Genomic DNA, 22,520 nt, shown 5'->3' on the forward strand with positions numbered 1-22,520 from the left:
TGATAAATAACAGTTCAGTCACTACTTCTAATAAATATTAGTTAAATAAAATGTAAACAAATACAATAAAATTATTTAACTAAGCTTAGCACATAATATTCCATAAAATAATTCCATAAAATCATATTACATTTTTTGTGATAACATGCAAACACTTAAACAACACTCATAGCATAACATGAGTTACTGCTTTTCTCTTTTATTAAGCACAATAGCAATTAAATCGAATATCAAGTAACTCAGATTCAAGCGATCAGTCAGTTAAGTGCGTATTATCATACCATTAGTGTCCCTGAGATGACCAGCAGCTGATGAGCTTCCCTGTCTCGCATGTTACTGACTGCAGTCTCTTACACGCAGGTTTTTATACACAGACCCGATACAGTTACATCATAGTAGAGACTGTGAGGTGGCGATTCTCTGGCACAGACGGTGTTTGTACACCAGTCTGTACCTTTACCCCATTAGTGACTGTGAGGTCATGCACACTGTGATGTCATACTCTGGATGTGTCACAGTTGTTCCTTGTCGAATGACTTCAGCTCCAACATTTCAAGTATTTTAGCTTTACAATTTGATTTGGACGTCGTGTGAACCCTGTATTACAGTACACTTTATACATGGAGCAGAACTCTTTTTGATGCAGTAATAAACCTCCACTGAATAAATAGACAAGACATTTTGTATACGAGAGACATGAGGCTGTTGTCACTGATTCAATAACAAGCAGCTTTGCAGAGATGTATGGCATTGGACATGTCTGGTTATTTCCACTGGGTCAATTTCTTTAATCAGGATTTCTGAACTTTACCACTAGTTGTAGCTTACAAGACAGCATAACTATATAAGATGATTGTGTGAACAACCTATAGTCATTCTCTCTCTCTCTATCTTATTCTCTCTCTCCTTCTCTCTGAAAAAGTAGCTTGTTGTGTTACCAAGAAGCCAAAATCGAAAAACCTGCCAACTTCTCATAATAATAATAACAACAACTCAGTTATATCTCAGCATACCAACACCCGGTCTTGAGAATTTTTGCCTTAAAAATTTTTTTTTGCAAGAAATAAGCCTTAGCATATGAGCAAGCTGAATTGAACTGAACAGAACCGAATGCTGGTTAAGTTGCGCTTTCGCCCGGAAGCTTTTAAAAACTTCCACCTTAAAAATTTCCCTCTGAAAAAAATAAAAAAAAATTTATGTTGAGGTAACACGGTTATAATAATTATAGTAATAATATTAATAATAATAGTAATAATAGGCGGCATGGTGGCTTAGTGGTTCGAACTGTTGCATTGTACCTCCAGTCTCGGGATTTGATTCACGTCTCTGGTCTTTGTTCATGGTGTTTGCATGCTCTTGGGTTAGTGGGTTTCCTTGGGGTATTCTGGCTTTCAAAGCCAAAGACATGCATTAGGCTAACTGCCAGTCACAAATCGGTGCTGTATGGTGTCAACATACGAATAAATATATAGTGTCACCATACGAATTTCATTAGTTCTGGAGGCGAGTTCTTAAGGCAAAATTTCGTATTTTTCCGTTGGAAATAATGTAAATGCAAATCCGTTACAGCCAAACAAAAGTATTACCAATATTACCAATTTTCCAAAATTATAATCATATCTTTGTGTTTAAAAAAACAAACAATTAAAATATTTAGATAAGACATGCAAATAAAATAAAATATGAAATAAATTGACATTAAACCTAAGCCTAATTTAAGCTTCCTCTTGGCGCCGGCTGTAAAACCAACCTGAAAGCGGCTCACGTTTCTTCTCGCTAACGTCCTTGACAATACTTACGGTTTAACGTCTAAACTAAACCTTGCACATAATGCAAAAAAAAAACAACACACAAAATGTGTAAACTTCCTTCACTTGGTTTTTCACCGACGCAAACACGTTTTGAACGGCTCTCCATGGACGGTGAGCAAATTAGCCGACGTTTGGTTTAGCTCAGCTCGCTCGTTTCCTGAAAAAATGCTTTGTATGCAAAATGACTGTTCTTAAGGCAAGGGTGTTCGTATGCTGAGGTACCACTGCAGTGTGTGAATGAGTGTGTGTGTGTGTGTGATGGATTGACACCAGTCCAGGGTAAGTCCCCTGAGAATAGGCTCCAGGCCCCCTGTGACCCTGGACCCATGATAAGGCGGTACAGAGGAGAGTGAGTTGGTGAGTGAGTGAGTGATGATGGGTGACGCAGTGTAGTGATAGTGTAGAGTGGGCGTGGCTGTGAGACCTGAGGTGATTGTGGGGCGTGTCTGCGTTTGGAAGGCGAATCCCGTCAATCTGGCAACCCGCAGAGCAGCGTTAAGGAACTGGAGTGGCTCCATTTTAGTCACGCTTCCGCGAGTGCAGCTCCTCGGACAGCTGGGAGAACTTTTCTGTGCCTCTGCGCTGAGTTTCTCGGGGACAGGGACAGAGAGACCGAGGGGACAGAAGGAGGACAGAATGGGCAGCACGGCGGCGGACGCGAAGCCGCGCGACTCATCCAGGAAGAGCCCGAAGAAGCGGCGCGCGCTGCGTCTCCACATGCCCGTGAGTTCGGCTCTGGGTCCGAGGGAGGGAGGGAGGGGGGGGGGGTTGAGTCCGGGTCTCTCGTGCATTCTCTCGTGCACGCTTCTCATTCGCACGTTTGATCTCGAGTCTCGCGTTCTTCCTTTCTTCTTCTTCTTCTTCTTTTGATCTTAAATAACAACAATGTAGCGCAGATTCCACAGGCGCGCGCGCGGACACGCACTCGAGCGACTTAAGCGCGCGCCTCATTAACCGCACTGGGTCACAACCGCCCCCCCCCCCCCCTGCTCCCACCAGGGCTAGAACAACACCACCACTAAACTAATGCCCTGGTTCAGAGTGTGGAGTCGATGTAAGGGTTAATCCGGCACTGGGAGGGATTACTACTGAATCTGCAGCTACTCTAATGTGTTTACAAACACTCCTGCTCAAACACTACAGGTATTCAGTTCCTTTTTCCACATGCATTTCTATGCAGTTGTGTCAGAATTCCTAAAAAAAAAAAAAAAAATCACTTCAGGAGACCTGAACACAAATCTAAAGAGCTCCAGTCAGACCTACAGTAATTAATAAGGAATTACTAACTAGGAAGGAATGAAGGAATGAAAGCTTTCAAGGAAATGGTGTTCGAGGAAAGTTCTAATCCCATACAGTGTAAACCATACGAGTGTCCCAATCATGATCAGAGGGAAACAACACGTCATGAAACATCCACCGATGAAGTTAATGCAGCTGTAAGCGGTCACAGTTTCATTTTTGAGATTTTTGAGATTTTCTAGATTTACACAATAGAAATGAAATGGATGTGGATCCCTCCGAGCCGTGGGAAGCTTCTTCGGTCTTGATTAAAGCTTTGCGTTAGTGATTTGCAGCCACGCAAGGCCAAGTGAGGAGTTTAAATGTACAGCATGAGGAGAAAACCAGTGCACTAAAAAAGGCAGTGAGGTGTGATGGGGTTGGATGAATCGTTTTCACCCCTGGTGTTAGAACTCGCATATTTTTGTCTGATATTTATTCCCAGACACGCTGGAACAGAAGGTCATCGAAAAGATTCCAGTAAAGTACAGTCTAACCGAGTCAGCCCAAAGTGGGTGTGGCTTAAATCTGTAAACTTGTTTGTAATTAGTCTAGAGATTAGTGTAGGACTTTTTTTGTTTTTGTTATCTCCCACTCAGTTTTAATTAAGTTAAATTGGAGCATTCTAAATTTATTAGAACCTGTACACAACAACCTCTGTCTTGTCAAGTCAGACCGGGCACTTTCTAGGGATGAACGGATGAACGCTGTAAATTTATCATAAAGTAACCTGTTCATGTTAATCTTTCACATAATAGTAAAAAAACTCTAAATTTAACTCTAACTCTACAACGTTTTGTTGTATTCTATTCAAATCACTGTTTGTACTCAGTAGAGCTGTGCGATTCAATAATCAATTGTTTTCTAATTCAGAATTAATTAACCCTTTTGAAATCATTTCAGTAAACATATAAAATTTAAGATGGTTTATTTGAAACCTCCACAAAGCACTCCTTTAAAGTATTCGCAAAATCCTAGTCTTTTGTCAGCTTCTTATTCTTCTTATTGGAGTTTATGGGTGGTTGGTGCACTACCGCTACCTACTGGACTGGAGCGTGGAGCAGAAAATTGGCGGGAAAACAACATCACTGAATGTGACATAATATTTAATATCAGCTACACAAGTCACATGTTTATTAGATACTTTTATAATAGTTTTTCATCAGTTTAAAAAAAGATCCTGTAAGTAATAGATCTGCTTGGGACAAATCAAACAATAAACTTTAGTACTACTGAATCAAATTAATAAAAAAAATTGCAGTGATAAAAATTCTATCAAATCGAATGGACAGTCTAGCCATGATTTAGAACACATTATCCTTCATAATAAATTTGTATTCAACGCCATCTCTAATGTACACAGGGATCTAAAAAGGGTTCGGTCTAATTGTGTAAGTATATGGCAGTGTTATTTGTCTATTAACAGACTGTAACTGTAGTAATTGCCCGTTCCTGCCCTCTACTAGCTGGTTCGCTTCCATCACATGACTCACAAACACACACTTTAACCCCTTACACATTCTTCCTATTTATTAAGACAGATAAAAATAGCTATCAGCTCTATAAAAAAGTTATAAAATAGCTGGCACATGATTCGCCTGTTAATTTTGAACCCGCGGTGATAGAAGGTGCACCATAAATATTGTAAAGATTCCATTTTAAAAATCTTTTCCTAAATCTACACATTTTTTCATTTCAAACTTTTTTAAACAGAGTGAAATTAAAATATTTAAACCTTTTATAATTAGTTAGAAAAACTTAGAGAGCACATCAACTGTTCTCCTGTTAGAATAAAGAAGACCCTATTAAACAGGGCGTAGCGGGAGGGTTAGATTAGTGTTATTAAATAGTTATCAACTAGATATCTGTCTGACCCGAGCACAAGATAAACAAAATTCAAGATTATCATTAAGATTATTCCTGACCACAATAATCCTGTCGCGATAAACTCATTAGGCATTACATTACACATTAACCCTTTACGTGAATCAGGAGGTTCATCCAGTTGTCCCCTCTCTCTGTCTCTCTCTCTCTCGCTCAGTTTCTCTCTCTCTCTCTCTCTCTCTCGCTCTCGCTCTGTTTCTGTCTCTCTTTCTCTCTCTTTCACTTTCTTGGGCATTGAACAAATCGATGTTGGAATTAAATAGAGGAAGCTGTTGAATAAGGGAACTTAAAGCTGTGTGTGTGTGTGTGTGTGTGTCCAAGTGGAACTAAATCATATTTCATTCGTCATAAATCTCGAGTTGGGATTTCAGCGAGCAGTTTTACATCTCAGCACTTTCCCGTCTGCTGGAGGCGTCAATAAGTTCTATATCGTTAAATCATATGCATTCATTAAAATAAATGTGTTAAATAAATATTAATTAGAAAAGACAGATGTTGGCTTTTTACAATAAAGTAAAATAAACATAATTGATATGCCCTTTTGTTAATTATTATAACTAATAATATATATTAATAAGATGAATATGGATTAAATGGCAATTCAGCCTTCAAATAATTAAGCAGGACTTAGTAATTAATGTTACAATATTGATTCTTTAAATGATTAATTTTGTGATTAAATCTAAAATTTTAATTGTATTAAAGTTTTGCCAAATTATCATTATATTTAACAGAAAAAATGTTTCAATAGAAAGTTTGTATCAATTTTGTAATTTAAATTCAATCTAAAATAATTCCTTGGTTAAAAAAAATTCAGCATATATCAAATAATTTGCTCTTACCTCATGGGGGACTGTAAAAATGTTTAAAAAAGTAAATCTATTCTGGAGTTAGTGTGTAGCGATACATGAGCATCATGATACATCACTGAATCGATTTTTCCTCATCTTTAGTAATAAAATTAATTTTAAAAAAAATCATCATTCTTAAGAATTAAACCCGTATAAGTAAAAATCCATCTATCTTTTTTTTTTTTTTAATATATTTTTAATAGATTTTTTTCCAAGCTAACTTGTAGCCTGTAGCGTTACTGAATGCCGTCAATCAGTCATACCTGTTAGAATATTAGGCCACGCCCAGAAGCACATGTTTTTAGACCGAGAGTTATGAAACAGAAGGATTATTAGATATTAGAGGACGTTTCAGGCTCGCAGGGCCGTCAGGAGCGGACCTTGAATGATTTACTATGAAACCGAAATCTCAAAAATACTTTGACCCAGGGTGCCGGCGTTCGAGCCAAACTGTACAGTGGCACCGAGCCAAGAGCATGGCGTTCTTAAAGCCCCGGGTCTGGATCCAGCGAGACTGTTTTGCTACAGCTTGGATGAAAATATTCCGAGTATTTAAAGGTGTAGCGTGGAGTGTCTGCTCTGTGTGTTTATAGAGCGCAGGCCAACCTGGCAGCTCAGACCTGCTTCAGACTCTGTGTGTGTGTGTGTGTGTGTGTGTGTGTGTGTGTGTGTGTGTGTGTGTGTCAGAGATAAAATGATACAAAAGTACAGAGAAAAGTTCAGGTTATACCCAAGGACACTCCTCTGAAGACAAAATCACAACGCATGAAGACAAAACACCCTGGCCTTGTCCTTGTTGTTGTCTATAATAAATCCCAGATGAATGAGTCAAATTAACCAAGGTTTTTGTTTTGTTTTTTTTAATCGATGAGTGTATTATTGATGAGTTATTATTATTAAAAAAAAATTATTTAGTGCTCACAAGTGCCTCTGTTTTGTTTTTGTTTTTTTCGTTTTTCCCCCACAGGACCTGAGCTCCTACACGTCTCCTGCCTTGGATGGAGAAAAAGACAAATCCAGTAAAGCTGCAACACCGAAGGTAAAGGCTGAGCTGACGAGATGGTTTTTACACCACGGCACCTGCTGAACTCTGGATTCTGAATGTTTGTTAATTTGCTCGTTCTAATCGTTATTATTTCTATTCAAACGGCTCGCAAGATTTGGTGCATCGAATCAAAAACAGGGATTATTTACTTATTTTTTATTCGAGTGTTTTGTTCTTCAGTCATTGTCACTATGTCTAATGATCATTTTTATGACGGCTGTAAGTTTCCCAGGTGATAGAAAACTGACCAGAAATTTGACGAGATTACTCAAAAAGTTAATAAAAAAACGAAACATTATTTATATAAATAAAAGAGAGGTTGTGTCTGTAAATTGGTCAGAACTCGCTTTTTGATTTCTATCTTTGTTTTATCCACTAAAGGACCAGAAACCAGTTTCAGAAAATTTTTGTCTGTCTGTCTGTCTCTGTCTGTCTGTCTCTGTCTGTCTGTCTGTCTAGCCAGATTTTGTAGCAGCATCACGCAAAACTGTCTGGAAGGACTGCCAAAACTTTTGCAGTACTTAGATATCTGCCTGAAGGTTAACCTGCACCATAAGTGAAATTAATAATGATTTGATGTTATGAGCAGTTAGATGCCAAAATATGTCACAGCAACTAGGTTTTTTTTTTGTCCTCAAGGTGTAGGGCTGCGTGCATTTTAAGACCAAACCTTATCTTTATCTGATCTACTTTTTCCATTTCTCATCTGTGATTCACTCTCCGATTACCGAACAGGGAGTGTATTTGTCTGAGCACCAAAGAAGGACAACTTAGTGTAAACAAGGCGTAAGATACTCAACCTTACAGAATGGGATTTCTTTGTATTAATAAGTTAGACAGAGAGTTCTGCTGTACAGAGAGACACACAGACATGGACGTGGGCTTCAACCTCAAATAATAATAATAATAATAATAATAATATCACTGATTACATTAAAGATCAGCAGATTATTATTAGATTTAACATTTAAACTGTTCTACAAACTCTTCAACCGTCAACGACACGTACTAACACTAGTATTATATACAAACATAAATGAGTGAGGTATTTGCTAAGTGTGTGTGTGTGTGTGTGTGTGTGTGTGTGTGTGTGTGTGTCAGTTACAGTATCAGATTCCTATCATACCTTGTGAGCACTGGCACCAGATAGCCCTTTGTTCAGCTCCACGCGTCCGTGAGGTGTGTGAACGCACAGGGTGTGTTTACTCTGGTGACTTTTGTAGATTGATTTAAGCACAAAGCTAAGGTATGAATTAGCATTCAGATAAATAAAGAAAGAAAGAAAGAAAGAAAACAAGAGGCTTTTCAACTGCGATTGTTTTTCTAAGATTCTGTTTAGTTGATCATTAGCATTACTCCACTTTAGCTCGTTTGTACAGTTAGCGTGACCGATTCTCCTCATGCTGTAAGCTAACTATCCATTCAATTAGCTGCTAGTTTTTTTAAGTTGTTTTCATTTTGTAGATTATCGTGCTAGCTGACTATATTAATGATGTAACTATTTTAATTACTTTGACTTCAGGGTGCTGGCTAGTTATCTCCTTTATCAGATTAGCAGTCTAGTGCTAGCAATCTGGTTTTCCTACTCTGCTGTTAGCCAGTTGATATTTATTTGAACACACACACACACACACACACACACACACACACACACACACACACATTTGCACAGACTCAACACTGTTAGCGGTTTGGTTGTTGTGTTGATGTATTTAGCGAGTTTTAAAACTGTATTAAATGCTTTTATTGTGCTATGATGGTGTTTTTTTTTTCTCCTTTAGCGTTGGAGACACCGGGACGTTGGTGTGTCCAAATTATCATTTTGAAGATGTTCTAGTTATTTCTTATTTTAAACAGTTAAATGTTAAGTGTTTATCCAGTAAAATCCTCTTTAGAACACTACAGCGGCGTGTCTCGCTGTAAAACAGCACTTTATTATTTGTGATGATGGTGTAAAGATCTTGTTAAACTCTTCCTTTATTTGTCTAGCTTGCTGTTTCTATACGTACACAATCAGATCAGAGTTCACGCGGTTTCACGGCGTCTGTAAGTCAGGAGGAAGGAGGCTCTGTGGAGTCCTACCGTCTGTTTAATGAGTACACACTTCTCCTCGTCGCATTTCTCATCTCGATCCTGTGTGTGTTTCTACTGGATCGAGACTGAGGTGTTTTGGGGAGAAACAGAGGTGTTTTGGTAAGGCTTTACATGCTTTATGCTAAATGAGTCAAATCGGCTCAGTAACCGTCGTTAACAGTAAATACAGCGCTCGCGGGGATGTCAGGCTCCAGCATTGTTTACACAATAGTGTGTTTACTCACAGGGATCATTTCGGAATGAACTTTCACAAGTTGTTCACAAGTTCTTCAAATCAGATCTTATAAAAGACATTCTGTACAGGAAAGCAGATAGATAGATAGATAGATAGATAGATAGATAGATAGATAGATAGATAGATAGATAGATAGATGGATAGATAGTGTGATGGATAGATAGTGTGATGGATAGATAGTGTGCAATATACTGTATATACACGAACACCATGGGTGAATTATTAGATAGGTAGATATATGAATGTGTAGATCGATGGAGTACAGAGAATATGTGCACCTATGTAAAATATTGAAGAGAATCATTAATAAGTAATTGTTGGATAAATAAAGTAAATAGATAATTTGATGGAATGAAAAATGCAAGGATGAATATATGGATAGATTAGGATGGATAATTGGATTAAATGATGGATGGGTGGATGGAAGGATGGAAGAATAGTCAAATGGCTGGAGGGGTTGATGGATTGGTGAAATTATATATATGGGTAAATGGTGTATGGACTGAGGGATGGATAATGAATGGGTGGGGAATTGATAGTGGATGGATGGATGGATAAGTGGGTGGATGGATAGATGGATGGAAAAAAGCCTGGATGATGGGTTGGATGAGTGGATGCATGGAAATGATGGATGGATGGGTGGAGTAATGGGTGGATGGAATGATGGACGGGTTAATGGGCGGATGAGATGATGGATGAATCAATAAATGGATGACCGTGTGCGTTGGTGGTTGAATGGATGGATAGAGAGTAATGCAGACGGTTTATAAAAATCAGCTGAAGTCACGGCCTCATTACTACACCACAGTTCCAGACTGGAGTAAATAACTGGCCTGTAAACAAGCGCAGTCTCTACTGGTATGTAAAGGACTGATTCATGTTTCTACGTTGAACTCCCTCATGTCCATCTTCTCACCCTCATTCTGCAGATCCACAGTAGAGCTCAGAGTCCTGAAACCATTACCATAAGCTGTTTTCTCATCGCTTCACACCCTGTCAGTTTTTTTCTGCTTCATCCTGACTGTGCTTTCAGTCAATATCAACACTGTTGTGAATTTCTCTCAGTACAGGACTGGGATTTTAAAAACATGCAGGCTGTCTGACCTTCCTGTCCTTCGAGTCAAACGCTTGAGTAAATCCTGTTTAAAAAAAAGTAGATTTTTGTTTTTTTGCAATCAGATTTTTTTTTGCTGATGCACCAACTAACCCATTTTGAGTGTGTGTGTGTGTGTGTGTGTGTGTGTGTTTTCTCACACTATAATTGTTTATTGAGTTCTGACGACAAAATTATCTCCTAATCAAAAGGCAAATAAAATCCAGGCCAATAAAAATAGCCTTTAAAAAAAAAAAAATCAATGTTAGGATCGTAAAAGCTTTGAGCTCGTGAGCAAATAAAGTCAGTGAACATGCAGTAAACGTTTGAAGGTCGCCTGAGCTTTGAGCGCTGCAGCTTCTTCGAAATGTCACGCTGATAAAAAGAAAAATAAACAAATAAAATCAGACAGTGAGCGATCATGAAAACAGCAAAAAACTCAAATGAATATACAGATGTAATGTTAAGTTTAGGAGACAGAAAACATTAGCATTTAAACTTAATTTTTTTTTAGTCATTTTTAAACTTTAAAATTTTAAATAAATAAATAAATAAATAAACAACACCAAAATAAATTCTCAGGGATGACCTTTGATCCTGCCGTTATATGGTCGTTGACAACCACTGTACATATTACCTGTTTGTTTTTATTGTTTTAGAATCTATAAAACTGGTTTCATCCTCATTAAAAATCCCAATGCAATGAATATGCAAATTTGGAAACGCCCCCCCTCGAGAGTCCTCTTGCCATCCTGAGTAACACTTTGACCTGCCTAAAATTAAATTTTAACCATAAATTTGTTTATCATATTACATTATTATTTAGCTGGTTTACTTAACACCTAACCCACTGAGCTACCCCTGCTCTGCCCATGTAGAGGAACGATCCACATGAAAAAAAAATTATGAGAATTTGCCTAACAAGTTAATATAAAACAGTATATACGTTTAGAAAAAAATCTAATTAAAAATTTTGCTTAAAAACAGCTAAAAAAAACTTGTTTTTTTTTTACCTAAAGCTGTTCAAGTAATTATATAAATAAATCATGTACTGATCACTTTTTTTTCTTTTTTTATAAAAAAAAAAAAATTCAAATTGTACAATTCCATATATTTTGGTCTTTGTTTTTAATATTAAATGTATGATTTTTTTTTAATCTAAGAACTTTACTGATATTAATGAATACTGAGTTTCAGTTTAATTGAATTAGATTTCTTTATTTCTTTATTTTTTCCCTGTCAGGGTGAAGAGCCCGGCTCATCGAACACATCTAAAGGTTTTTTACTGAGATCTCCAATCCCTCAGCCCTCGAGCCCCATCTCTGCCCCGCTCCGCTCCCGGACGTCTCCCAATTCCCCGAAAAGCATCTTCCCCTCCCACCAGGACTCGCCTCCTAAATCCCCCCACCGTCTCAGCTTCAGTGGTATCTTCCGCTCGCCATCTAATCCCTCCAAGATCTTCTCCAGAGCACGGAAAGGTGAGAAAGATTGTAACCTAAAACGCTTTAGTCCAGGATCCTAGACCTCCTTCCTACCACAGCAGGAAAACATTTCATTAAAAGGAAGTTTATCAGTGTTACACACAAATCACAGCATGAATCAGGAATAATCTAATGGAAAATAAATGATTACTGTTATTTATTTCTGTAACACTTTAAGCACAGTAATGACGTATAATGTTCCTCTTCCTATGTTCACACACTTCATTTTATTACTGCGTGCAGCTGGTTTTGTTTGCAGGCTGGTACAGAAAACTCAAACTACAGCACTTATGGTTTATCGTACACCCAGGCAGGCTTGATGACTTCTGAATTCGAGATCACATTTTGCTCTGCTGAGGTTCAGGAACTTCCTGTTTTGATAAAAGATCGAAACTTCAGACAGGAAGTGCCCTGAAAATGGTTGTGGTTCACGAGCCTTTGATTTGTTTAACGCTTGATGCAGCATGTGGAGAGAAACGGACAGTGCGTTTTTATAATTGTTGTCAGATGGAAGGGGGTAGACGAAGGCAAAGAGTTAAATAACCATAATATTGCTAATTACAATATTTATATTCTTAATGAGATACACACTACTTAAAAAGATAGGGGTTGGTGAATAAGACGGAGTGGATACTGTGGACTTTTACGAATTTATTCACCAGAAATTTCAGTTTGACTTGAACGCTCCTCACAGTTACAGCAATACAATACTTGTCTAAAAGCCACGGATAGGAGGCTTCATTAAATCCTTTGTTAGATCCTTCATCAAAGGAACTACGTCACATAATCTGACACGGAGAACAGGTGACATTATCTTCTCCTCTATAAACTAATATTTGAGAAGAAAGTCCCGGTTTGACTCGAACAACCCTTGTGTTTTAGTTTATTAATCAGAAGTGTGCAAAGTACAGACATGTTCTTGAGTAAAAGTAGAAATTCTTCATGGCAAATATCACTTAAGTAAAAGTAGAAGTCCTCCAATTACCTGTGTACTTAAGTGAAAGTTAACCTTCCAATCACATTACCAGGCTTGTATTAGCTCACAGTAGCCTGCGCACTAAGCCTGTTTTTTTCTGTGTTCGTTTTTCAAGTCAAAATTTATTAAAAATCTTTGCTCGTCTTGTGGAACACTTGCAAACCGCTTTACTCGCAATCCGAGGTTTCACTGTACACAGTGTACACAGTTACCTTCCACTTCTGGAATTAATAAACAATATGTAGTAGAGGAAGAGCATTATTTCTTTATGTTTATACTTATAGTCATGCATTATTCCTTTTATGCTTTTAACCAACACTAATACTTGCCTGATTGTTGATACTAATACAGGTTGTATTTTTTATATTTTCACATTCCTGCTTTATCGCTTATATTCTCAGGCAGAATAATAAATATCCATGAGTCCTGGGTTAGTTTCCCGTTCGGATGAATTAGCGTACAGACCGTGTGTAAGGGTTCGGTACATTGTTTTCGGTGAGTTCCTGAAGCGCTGCTGTCATGACTCACTCTTTCCTGCTCAGTCGTGAGTCGAGGCACTGTTTGGTCTCGGTGAGAGGAATATTCCGAACTTCGGGCCAGAAACAGAACATGCAGAGTTGCTTTTTCCCCCCTTTCCTTCCTTTTATCTGAAATGAATGTGCTTTGTGAATTTGTTTTTCTGGAAAAAACTCTCATGCTCCATGTTTACAAGGTTTATTTATTCCAGGAGCTGATGGGAATTATTTTTTTTTTATTACGACATTTCAGTGCTATTTTTCACATCATGCTAACAGCTACGTGATGCGCACTTCACTCGGCTTTGCTACATTATGTGCAGTTTGCATAATGTCTGTCCAGTCATATTTCTGAGATTGTGAAATATTTTTTTTTTAAAGCGTGCTGTTGCAACTAGCTAAGGACAGCTATGCTAACTAGCTGTTGGTTTTAGTTAGCTTGCTGACAGAACAATGCTCACTCACTCAGTCATCTTCTTCACCGCTTTATCCTGTATTCAGAGTCGCAGGGACCTGGAGCCTATCCCAGGAGGCTTAGGGCACAAGGCAGGGTACACCCTGGACAGGGGGCCAATCCATCGCAGGGCACACACACATACACTACAGGCAATTTGGGAACGCCAGTTAGTCTAACCTGTATACCTTTGAACTGTGGGAGAAAACCGGAGTACTCGGAGGAAACCCACCAAGCACAGGAAGAACATGCAAACTCCATGCACACGGAGACGGGAATCGAACCTGGCTGGGAATCGAACCCTGACCCTGGAGGTGCAAGGCGACAGTGCTAACCACTACACCATCGTGCCACCCAGAACAAAATAGCGCTAACAGTTAACAGATCTATTTAGGGTTTATCTGATCATCAACATTGTCATGAGAAGGAAAATAACCTTTAGCATGTCTCATATGTGAAACAGCAGACGCACCATGCTAAACTAAACGCTAGTTTCCCCTCAGTGTTAGCAGGTTGTTGTTCAGAATCAACAAGACTGAGGCGTTTACTTTTCCCTGAGCTTGGAGACGGCGTTTCCCAGAAAGCATCGCATCATATTGCCTAGTAGACGGAATAACACACGGGATGCTGTTGGTGTCTATCGAATTTCAAAAAGTTTCTAAAGAGAAAGTCAGCCTGGTCTATTTTTACACCGAGTGAGCGCCACGATTAGCTCGGCTGGAGTTTCTGAGAAAGCTAGCATGCTAGCTAGGGATTTCTGTGTGAATATGCATGTAGATACAGTTCACATGTATGCAGTGTAGCGCACTGAGCAGAGCAGGATCTACTTCTGAGGAGGAGAAATAAACAAATAAATAAATAAACAAGTAAATAAAGACTCCTCAAGCTAGCATGAGCACCACAATGCTAAAAGTGCTCAAGGACTGTGTTGCCAGATCGGTTGTTTTCCCTGAGACTTGAAGTTCAATGACAACATTTTGTAGAGCACCTGTTGCCATGGTAATCCCAGATACACTCGTACACATTTCTCGGCATTGCATGGAAGTCTTGTGCGTGTATGTGCTTCTGTAACACATCACACTATCAGAAATCAGGTTGTGCTAAGGTCACGCCATTGTGGTGACTAGAAGGCGTTCTTATCACAGTATTTATCTAACCAGCGTTCCCGTGCCGGTTGCCATGGAGACACGTGTGTGTACACAAATTCACAAGTTTCCATACAAAAAGTAACTGCCACAGTCGAATACAAAGACTATACAAATATTACAACAGCATCTATATATTAATGATGGTTTATTATATAAACTTGTAACACGTGGCCTATTATATGTGTTGCAGCGTCGGTCCCGCTGTCTCCGCCCACCACACCAACCCAGAGCTCCAACCCTCTGCTGTTCTCCACGGAAGAAAGGCGTCTGCGCTCGCTCTCGTCTCCACCTGATGCGTGTCTTCTGCGCTACAGTCTGGCTTCGGCGAGCTCCGCCTCCTCCTCCAGCCCTAGTCCTGTCCGATATAGCCCCTCCCCTGCCACCCCCAGGTCCGCCCCCCGTCCAGTGAGTGGTATCTTGTATCTTTGTAATTCGCGCTGTAAAAAGACCAGCACTCGGAACTTATGAACACTGTGGGCATGTCTCCGATAACACACCCTGTTCACTATATAGGCTACATAAACACCATTAGTGCACTGTGGGCATGTTCCAAATCACACACCCTGTTCACTATACAGGTCACGTCATAAACACCATTATTAATGCGATATCTGCGTGACTGTTTATTATATAGGCCACATGAACACCATCATTACTGTAGGTCACCATGGGGGTGTCCCAAATCACTCACGCTGTTCACTAAATAGGCCACATAAATACCATCATTAGTGCACTGCGGGGGTGTCCTAAATCACATGCACCACTCACTGTATAGCCTACTTCAAATGAGTTTTTTGGTTCTCTCCTCAGGTGTACGGTTCGACTGAAGGCATGTTGGAGAAACTGGACCTCAGTGATGGCGGTGAGCGACCAAAACCAGAACTATATGCATCAAAATAGGCCAGAAAGGGGGATGTAAAAACAACAGTAGCAGAAAACCCAGTGGATAGATCGCTAAGCATTGCACAGAAGCAATCCGGGTGGAATAATCACGATAAAGATCGTTTTAAAGATAAAACTTAGGAAGAACTATCGTGCTACTCAAACAATCACACTAATAAAGATAGAATATGGGATGAACAATGGTTTTCTTTTTGTTATCTTCCAGAGCCAAGCTGCGATATTTACACCCGCTTTATGAAGTGCCACAGATGCTACGACCTCATCCCGACCAGCTCGAAACTTGTGGTCTTCGATACGACACTACAGGTAGGAAGGAGGGGAAAAAACTGGTGGAGACCTCAACCTAGCCTGTGGATCAATCGTTATCACCATGACAACAGTGACGGTGTAACACTCCTGCTCTGTGGTTTAGGTCAAGAAAGCCTTCTTCGCTTTGGTCGCTAATGGAGTGAGAGCCGCTCCACTGTGGGACAGCAAACGGCAGAGCTTTGTGGGTGAGAACACACTCTTACACAAACACACACACACACACACACACACACAGACACTGACACATGTATTTATACACATGTAAACTGTAAAAAGTGATTTTAATGTATAGAAATATGGAATTAGTTAGCTTTTCACAAATTAGATTTATAATGCATGCTAATTCCCAGATGCTAAATCACAAACTAGCATTATAAGAAACATGCTAAATCAAAAAGTAGCATTAAACATGCTAAATCACAAACAAGCATAAAATGTTAATTCACAAAGTAGCATTGTAGCACACAGTCTAAATCAGAAACTAGCGTTAAACACGCTTAATCACAAACTATCATTAAATATGCTAAATCACAAATTAGCATTATAATAAACAGGCCAAATCACAAAGTAGCATAAAATGTTAACAAACTCTAGCATCAAACACGCTGAATCACAAACAAGCATTAAACATTCTAAATCACAAAATAGCATAGCAGTAAACACAATGATTTAAAAGAAATCTGTAGTACTGTATAGGCTAGTAATCTATACAAAATATAAATAAATCTCTGTGCATCTTTAATCTATTGTTATTATTATTAATTAATAAATTATTTATTTACAAGTTATACACGTGTTAATAGCATATGTTTTATAATGATATCAGTTTTTGTTTAAACGTTCAATATTTAATGTCCGTAGTGTGAAAGCAGCAACAGGTATCCAAGGTGCTTATGTTACCATGGTAACGCACAGAGGAAGTGGCGTCTGCGCTGGTGACTTCGCAGGGTGTTCCGAATGGTGGAGTTTGGTCGAGGAAAGTTCCCTTTACAGACATTCCCTGCAAACGGATCAGGGAGTAGGGAGCACCCTGTGAAGTACACTTCCGAATGGAACGCATCTATGCTAAATCACAAGCTAGCATTAAACATGCTAAATCACAAGCTAGCATTAAAAATGCTAAATCACAAGCTAGCATTAAAAATGCTAAATCACAAGCTAGCATTAAACATGCTAAAACACAAGCTAGCATTAAACATGCTAAATCACAAGCTAGCATAATAGTAAACATGCTAATTCCCAACACTAACATATCAACTAGCATTATAGTAGAAACTCGCAACATAGCATGGATCCACAGGAAGGCTAGCACTGTAGGGGAACTCACAAACAAATAAGCATTAGAGTAATTTGTAAACAAGCACAGTACAGTAACCAAGCTAACACACATCACCGTATAGAACCTTGTACTACAGATGCTAACGCAGCATTAGCATCGTAAACTAATAACAGTTATCGCTTTCGTAATTTACACACGCTTTCGTAGTTTAACACGTGAGCTATGGCGTGATTAATTAGCTGCTAATAAACAAGTGGTAATCGTGGGTAATGCTAATGGAATTAATGTTAATGGAAAGATTATTACTTTTTTTTTACTTGGAATTCCAGGAATGCTGACGGTCACGGACTTCATCAGGATTCTGCACAGATACTACAAGTCTCCTCTCGTGAGTGCTCTAATCTCCTGAAACACGTTTCTCCGCTTTGTGAAGCCGACTTTTACGTGAACGGATGTGATTTTGTCCTCACAGGTGCAAATATACGAGCTGGAGGAGCACAAGATCGAGACGTGGCGAGGTCAGTGTTTACGTTCAAAGCTAGCGTTAGCGTGTGTCTCGTTAGCTCAGTAACAGCAGTAATTTACGTGTGCTGTCTTCCGTCGACAGAGCTCTACTTGCAGGAGACCTTCAAGCCCTTGGTGAACATTTCACCTGGAGCGAGGTGAGCGCGCGGAACCTGTAGGCTAACACACAAACTAGCATCACGGTCATAACATAACCGAAATTAAACTAAACCAGTCAACAGATTTCAATAAATCAATCTGAACAAAACTGTGAACAAATCTCAACCAACCAGTCAGTCAGTCTCAATTAATTATTAATCTAAATGGATCAGTAATAAAATATGAACAAATCACTTAATTAGTTAATTAGTGTAAACCGTTGAAGAAATCAGAATGAATAAATGAACAGAATTAAATGAATCAGAGAAAATTTCTAAACGAATCAGGTGAGCAAATTTGATCAAATCAGTAAATAACTCTGATTCGGTGAGTGAGTGAACAAATCTATATGAATAAATTAACAAAATAGAATGAATCAGTGAACAATTCTAAACGAATCATTGGACTTAAGTGACCCAAGTAACTCAAATGACTCAAAAATGTCAGCTCCATCTGGGCTTCTTAAGTGTGTATTTCATTCTCTTTTATTCTATTTGTTTCTTTCTATCTTTCTTTTGCAGTATATTCGATGCGGTTTACTCCCTCATCAAAAATAAGATCCACCGTTTGCCGGTGATCGACCCGGTGTCAGGGAACGTCCTCTACATCCTCACACACAAGAGGATCCTCAAGTTCCTGCAGCTGTTTGTAAGCCAGAGTTGTTTATTACCGTTAATAAGTTTTTATGGTTGGGGTTATTGATATTGATTTTACGTCGTTATAACAAATGCATTAGTCACGGTAAAGAACAGTTACAGGAAGCTGCTCGTGCTCTTTCAGGTGTGTGAGATGCCCAAGCCGGCCTTCATGAAGCAAACGCTGAGCGAGCTCGGCATCGGGACGTACCACAACATTGCCTTCATCCGGCCGGACACGCCCATTATCAAAGCACTAAGTGTGTTTGTGGACAGAAGAGTGTCAGCGCTGCCTGTCGTGGACAATACTGGTACGACTCGATCTTTGCTAACATTCCTGACAACAGTGTGTGTGTGTGTGTGTGTGTGTTTATGTATAACCCATAACATGTAACAGAAAGAGAAATTGTGCTAAATATAAGCTACGTACCCATCAGGTCATTTTATGCTAGTCATCTTAAACGCAACCATTGAGATATCTTGTAATGAACCATCCAGCGTTGTGTTAGCTAGCTAAAGGTGTACGTTAAACCATAATTAGCATTTTGTGCTATATTTTACAAAGGGAAGCAAATTGTGTGTTTGCTATCTGTCACTCATGTTGTTTTTTCTTTTCATGTAGGAAAAGTCGTGGATATTTATTCCAAATTTGACGTCATCGTAAGTTACTTCTTTCCATTACGTGTTTATGTTTCTAGCTGAACCTAATCATGGGAACGATCTCGGGCGAGCTGTAGCGTTAACTAGCATACTCTCAATACTAGCTGTAACCCTCTCATAAACTGTAGATAGTGTGGTATGCGTTTCTTAGCGTCGCTCTCGTGTGCAGAACCTGGCGGCGGAGAAGACGTACAACAACTTGGACATGAGCGTGACGGAGGCGCTGAAACACCGCTCGCAGTACTTTGAGGGAGTGATGAAGTGCGGACAACACGAGACCCTGGAGACCATCGTGGACCGGATCGTTAAGGCTGAGGTACAAACCGCACCAAGGCAGCGCCTTAAAACCGCGTGACATCATGGGAATCATAAGATCAAGAGATTCATAATAACAACAAAAAAATTAAACAAGGATTTAAGCTCAGTTTAGAAATCTTGATGTGACAAAACCCTGGATTTGTCTCGGTTTGAATAAAGCTATGCTTGAATAATATTAATAATAAAATGGCGCGTCTCACTCGTGTGCAGGTGCACAGGTTAGTGGTGGTGGACGAATCCTCCAACATCGAGGGCGTCATCTCTCTGTCCGACATCCTCAGGGCGCTGGTTCTCTCTCCTGCAGGTACCGTAGAAACCAAACCTCCTTCAGTCCCATCACTTACACACTCATAATAATTTAAAAGGTTTACAAGTGAAAAAAAACAACAACAACGCACACATTGATTTTCTGTAATAAAATGATGTGAAAGATAACAACATAAACAATATAATCCTCATTGTAATGCTTTCTGTCAGCTGGGGGCATTTATTTATGTAAACCTTACGATGATTAGTAACTAATGTTTGCGTTTCCGTCCACAGGTTTAAGCAGGAAGGAGGATAAAACAGAAGCACAAGCCACAGCGAAGACGTAGCGAGTGTTCCACCAACTTGCGTGAGAGTCTGAGAGGGGCGGGGCTTCGAGTCGCGGACCTCGTTGTGATAGACCGTGTAATATTTGTCCTCTTTGTCCTGCTGTACCGTACTGTACCCTGCTCTGTGTCTCTACGGGCTCCGATGCTGCTTCGTTTCTCCGTTTCCACAGAAATGATTCGCGCACTACAGGGAGATCATCTCATTGGCTTCGTGGCCTAAAACGCAAAAACCTGCTGAAATTGAATCGAGAAAACTTTAAAGATGTCTTGCTGACATTTTAAGCTGCTCCTTTTTTCATCCCCATGCTTTGTAACCATGAAAACGCCGTCTCCGTATCTGCTCTCTGATTGGACAGATGTGTAACAATAAAGATCACAGATGGTCCAATCAACTTGGGTTTAAATATATACTGCTAAAAAAAAGAAAACAAAGTTAAGGGGGGTTACCTAGTACCGGTTTGACTTGACGTTCAAGTCAAACTGGGACTACGTGTTTTTGAGGGGTATGTATCTGTGATCTAGACCGATTTACACACCGTGTGTTTTTTCCTCCAGCACAACGTTGTCCATGTTGCTCGGGTCATGACCTGCAGTATGATTGGGCAGGAGACAGAACGCGGTCGCTTTTAAAAAGCAGTGGGTCCAAGCATGAAGAGGAAAAGCAAACATGGGCGACAAGTAATGGTGGTGGTTTAACTAGCAAATAAATGAGGAAATGAACAATGCTTTAAACATAAGATATTTCACTGTCAATGTTGCGACGTCGTGATTCGGAATCAGGTGTGAAAGCCGAGTTAGAAGGGAGGTGATGGACTTGGAAGTGGGATTAACAAAGACGGTCAAAGAATGTCTTTTAGCAAGTTTTGCAAAAAAAATTTGCTGTGTCTTTTAACGTAAAAAAGTCGACAGATGAATGTACGGAATCCTGGATCTGTTTTGTATCAGCCGTCGTCCGATAATCTGACGGTCTGATCAATTTTACGATGCACAACACTGCTCTAGTGGACATTATAAAACATAATCGTGTAATTTCAGATGAATAAGATCAAATATCCTCAAATCAAAAAATCTCTAATGGTTTCCAGTACACTGTAGGAATGAGCTTAATGGTTTCCATCACACTCCTCAAGAATGTCCATGAAGGATTTTCTGGTTGGTGTTAAACATCACCAGAACCCAGGTGCTTCAAAGTGTTCCAGTGTTGCAGTCAGAATCCAATAGGAACCAGACATTCCATTAAGCATCCATTACAGTCCATCAGAACAACATTAAAGCTCTTTAGGAGCCGAAGGTAATGTTCTTTTTTACACTTTTGCTCTGATTTGAAGAGGTTCAGATCGGATAATTTTGAGATTTTAAAATACAGTATTGTGTTAAAATTTAAAATTAAAAATTGTTTTGTGTCCACATTTATTTTATTTCTTTGAATCCATCTTTTGATATAAAAACTTAATTTTTTATACTTTGATTGTATTTTTAGTTTTTCCTTAAGTTGTCCTCTTTTCCTCTTACACTTAGTTTTTATTAATGAATCTGAAAACTGGAGAAAAAAGTAAAAAGTACACAGTGTTCACTTTGTCAAATAAAAATCAAAAAGAAAAAAAAATCACCCCAAACTTTTTTCCCCCTCAGACAGACACCGAAATGTTAGTAAAATGCTTTCTGAATGAAACCACAGGGAAAAGTTCAAAAAGCATTTTCAAATGATTTATGTTATTAACAGAAAAGGCTTCACTTCCTCTTAAACACCTTTGCATTAAAGAGGAAATGCTGGAGATTTTATTATTATTATTTTGTTTATTGTTGTTATTTGTTTCTTTAGGAAAAAATGGGAGCTTTGTTAGATTCTGCTGTTTTGCGCATGCGAAATACGAATATATGCAAATGTTAAGTTTTATTAAAACAAGATTTCTGGTGAAACGGTGAGAATGAAAACCTGAGAATGTTTATTTCGTTTTCATTCGCATGAAAAACTACACTAAAGTTGTAATGATGTAATTTTTTATACGATGACGCACAACTTTAAATACACGCACAATGCCTTCATGTTGGTGTTTGTGTTTGAGTTTTTTGCTCTCTTTAAAAAAAGTGAATAAAAGTACAGATTGTAGATAATAAAAAGAAAATATGTAGGGATTGTTATATTAATTATTTGTTATTACTGATGTATTGATTAAACACTAAAGCTCTTGCACTAGCAAATATGTCCACTAGGTGGCATTATAGTTATATAACATTCCTTGACCTCAGGCTGCAATGAATAAATGGATTAATATTGCAACAATCAATTTA

At 38.9% G+C, this 22,520-nt stretch overlaps 1 protein-coding gene across 1 annotated transcript; it reads left to right on the forward strand.

Annotated features, from left to right (window-relative positions):
- The first annotated feature begins 2,276 nt into the window (after positions 1-2,276).
- On the forward strand, positions 2,277-22,274 carry prkag2b (protein kinase, AMP-activated, gamma 2 non-catalytic subunit b). Its single transcript, XM_053495625.1, has 16 exons — positions 2,277-2,534; positions 6,792-6,863; positions 11,535-11,769; positions 15,056-15,270; positions 15,676-15,727; positions 15,974-16,074; positions 16,181-16,262; positions 17,686-17,744; positions 17,829-17,874; positions 17,964-18,018; positions 18,541-18,667; positions 18,800-18,965; positions 19,277-19,314; positions 19,484-19,630; positions 19,843-19,936; positions 20,176-22,274. The coding sequence occupies exons 1-16, from the start codon at positions 2,448-2,450 to the stop codon at positions 20,226-20,228; spliced, it is 1,629 nt and encodes a 542-aa protein (XP_053351600.1). The 5' UTR covers positions 2,277-2,447; the 3' UTR covers positions 20,229-22,274.
- Positions 22,275-22,520: the final 246 nt, after the last annotated feature.

The sequence above is a fragment of the Clarias gariepinus genome, chromosome 1 (genome assembly GCF_024256425.1).
Source record: "Clarias gariepinus isolate MV-2021 ecotype Netherlands chromosome 1, CGAR_prim_01v2, whole genome shotgun sequence".
In the NCBI taxonomy this organism is placed as follows: Eukaryota; Metazoa; Chordata; class Actinopteri; order Siluriformes; family Clariidae; genus Clarias; species Clarias gariepinus.

Bases quoted from the DNA above. Each gene is read 5' to 3' on its own strand.
- prkag2b (XM_053495625.1), top strand. From the start codon at position 2,448: ATGGGCAGCACGGCGGCGGACGCGAAGCCGCGCGACTCATCCAGGAAG. The intron at 6,864-11,534 runs GTAAAGGCTGAG...TTTCCCTGTCAG, and splicing joins GTAAAGCTGCAACACCGAAG to GGTGAAGAGCCCGGCTCATC. The intron at 19,315-19,483 runs GTAAGTTACTTC...TCTCGTGTGCAG, and splicing joins ATTCCAAATTTGACGTCATC to AACCTGGCGGCGGAGAAGAC.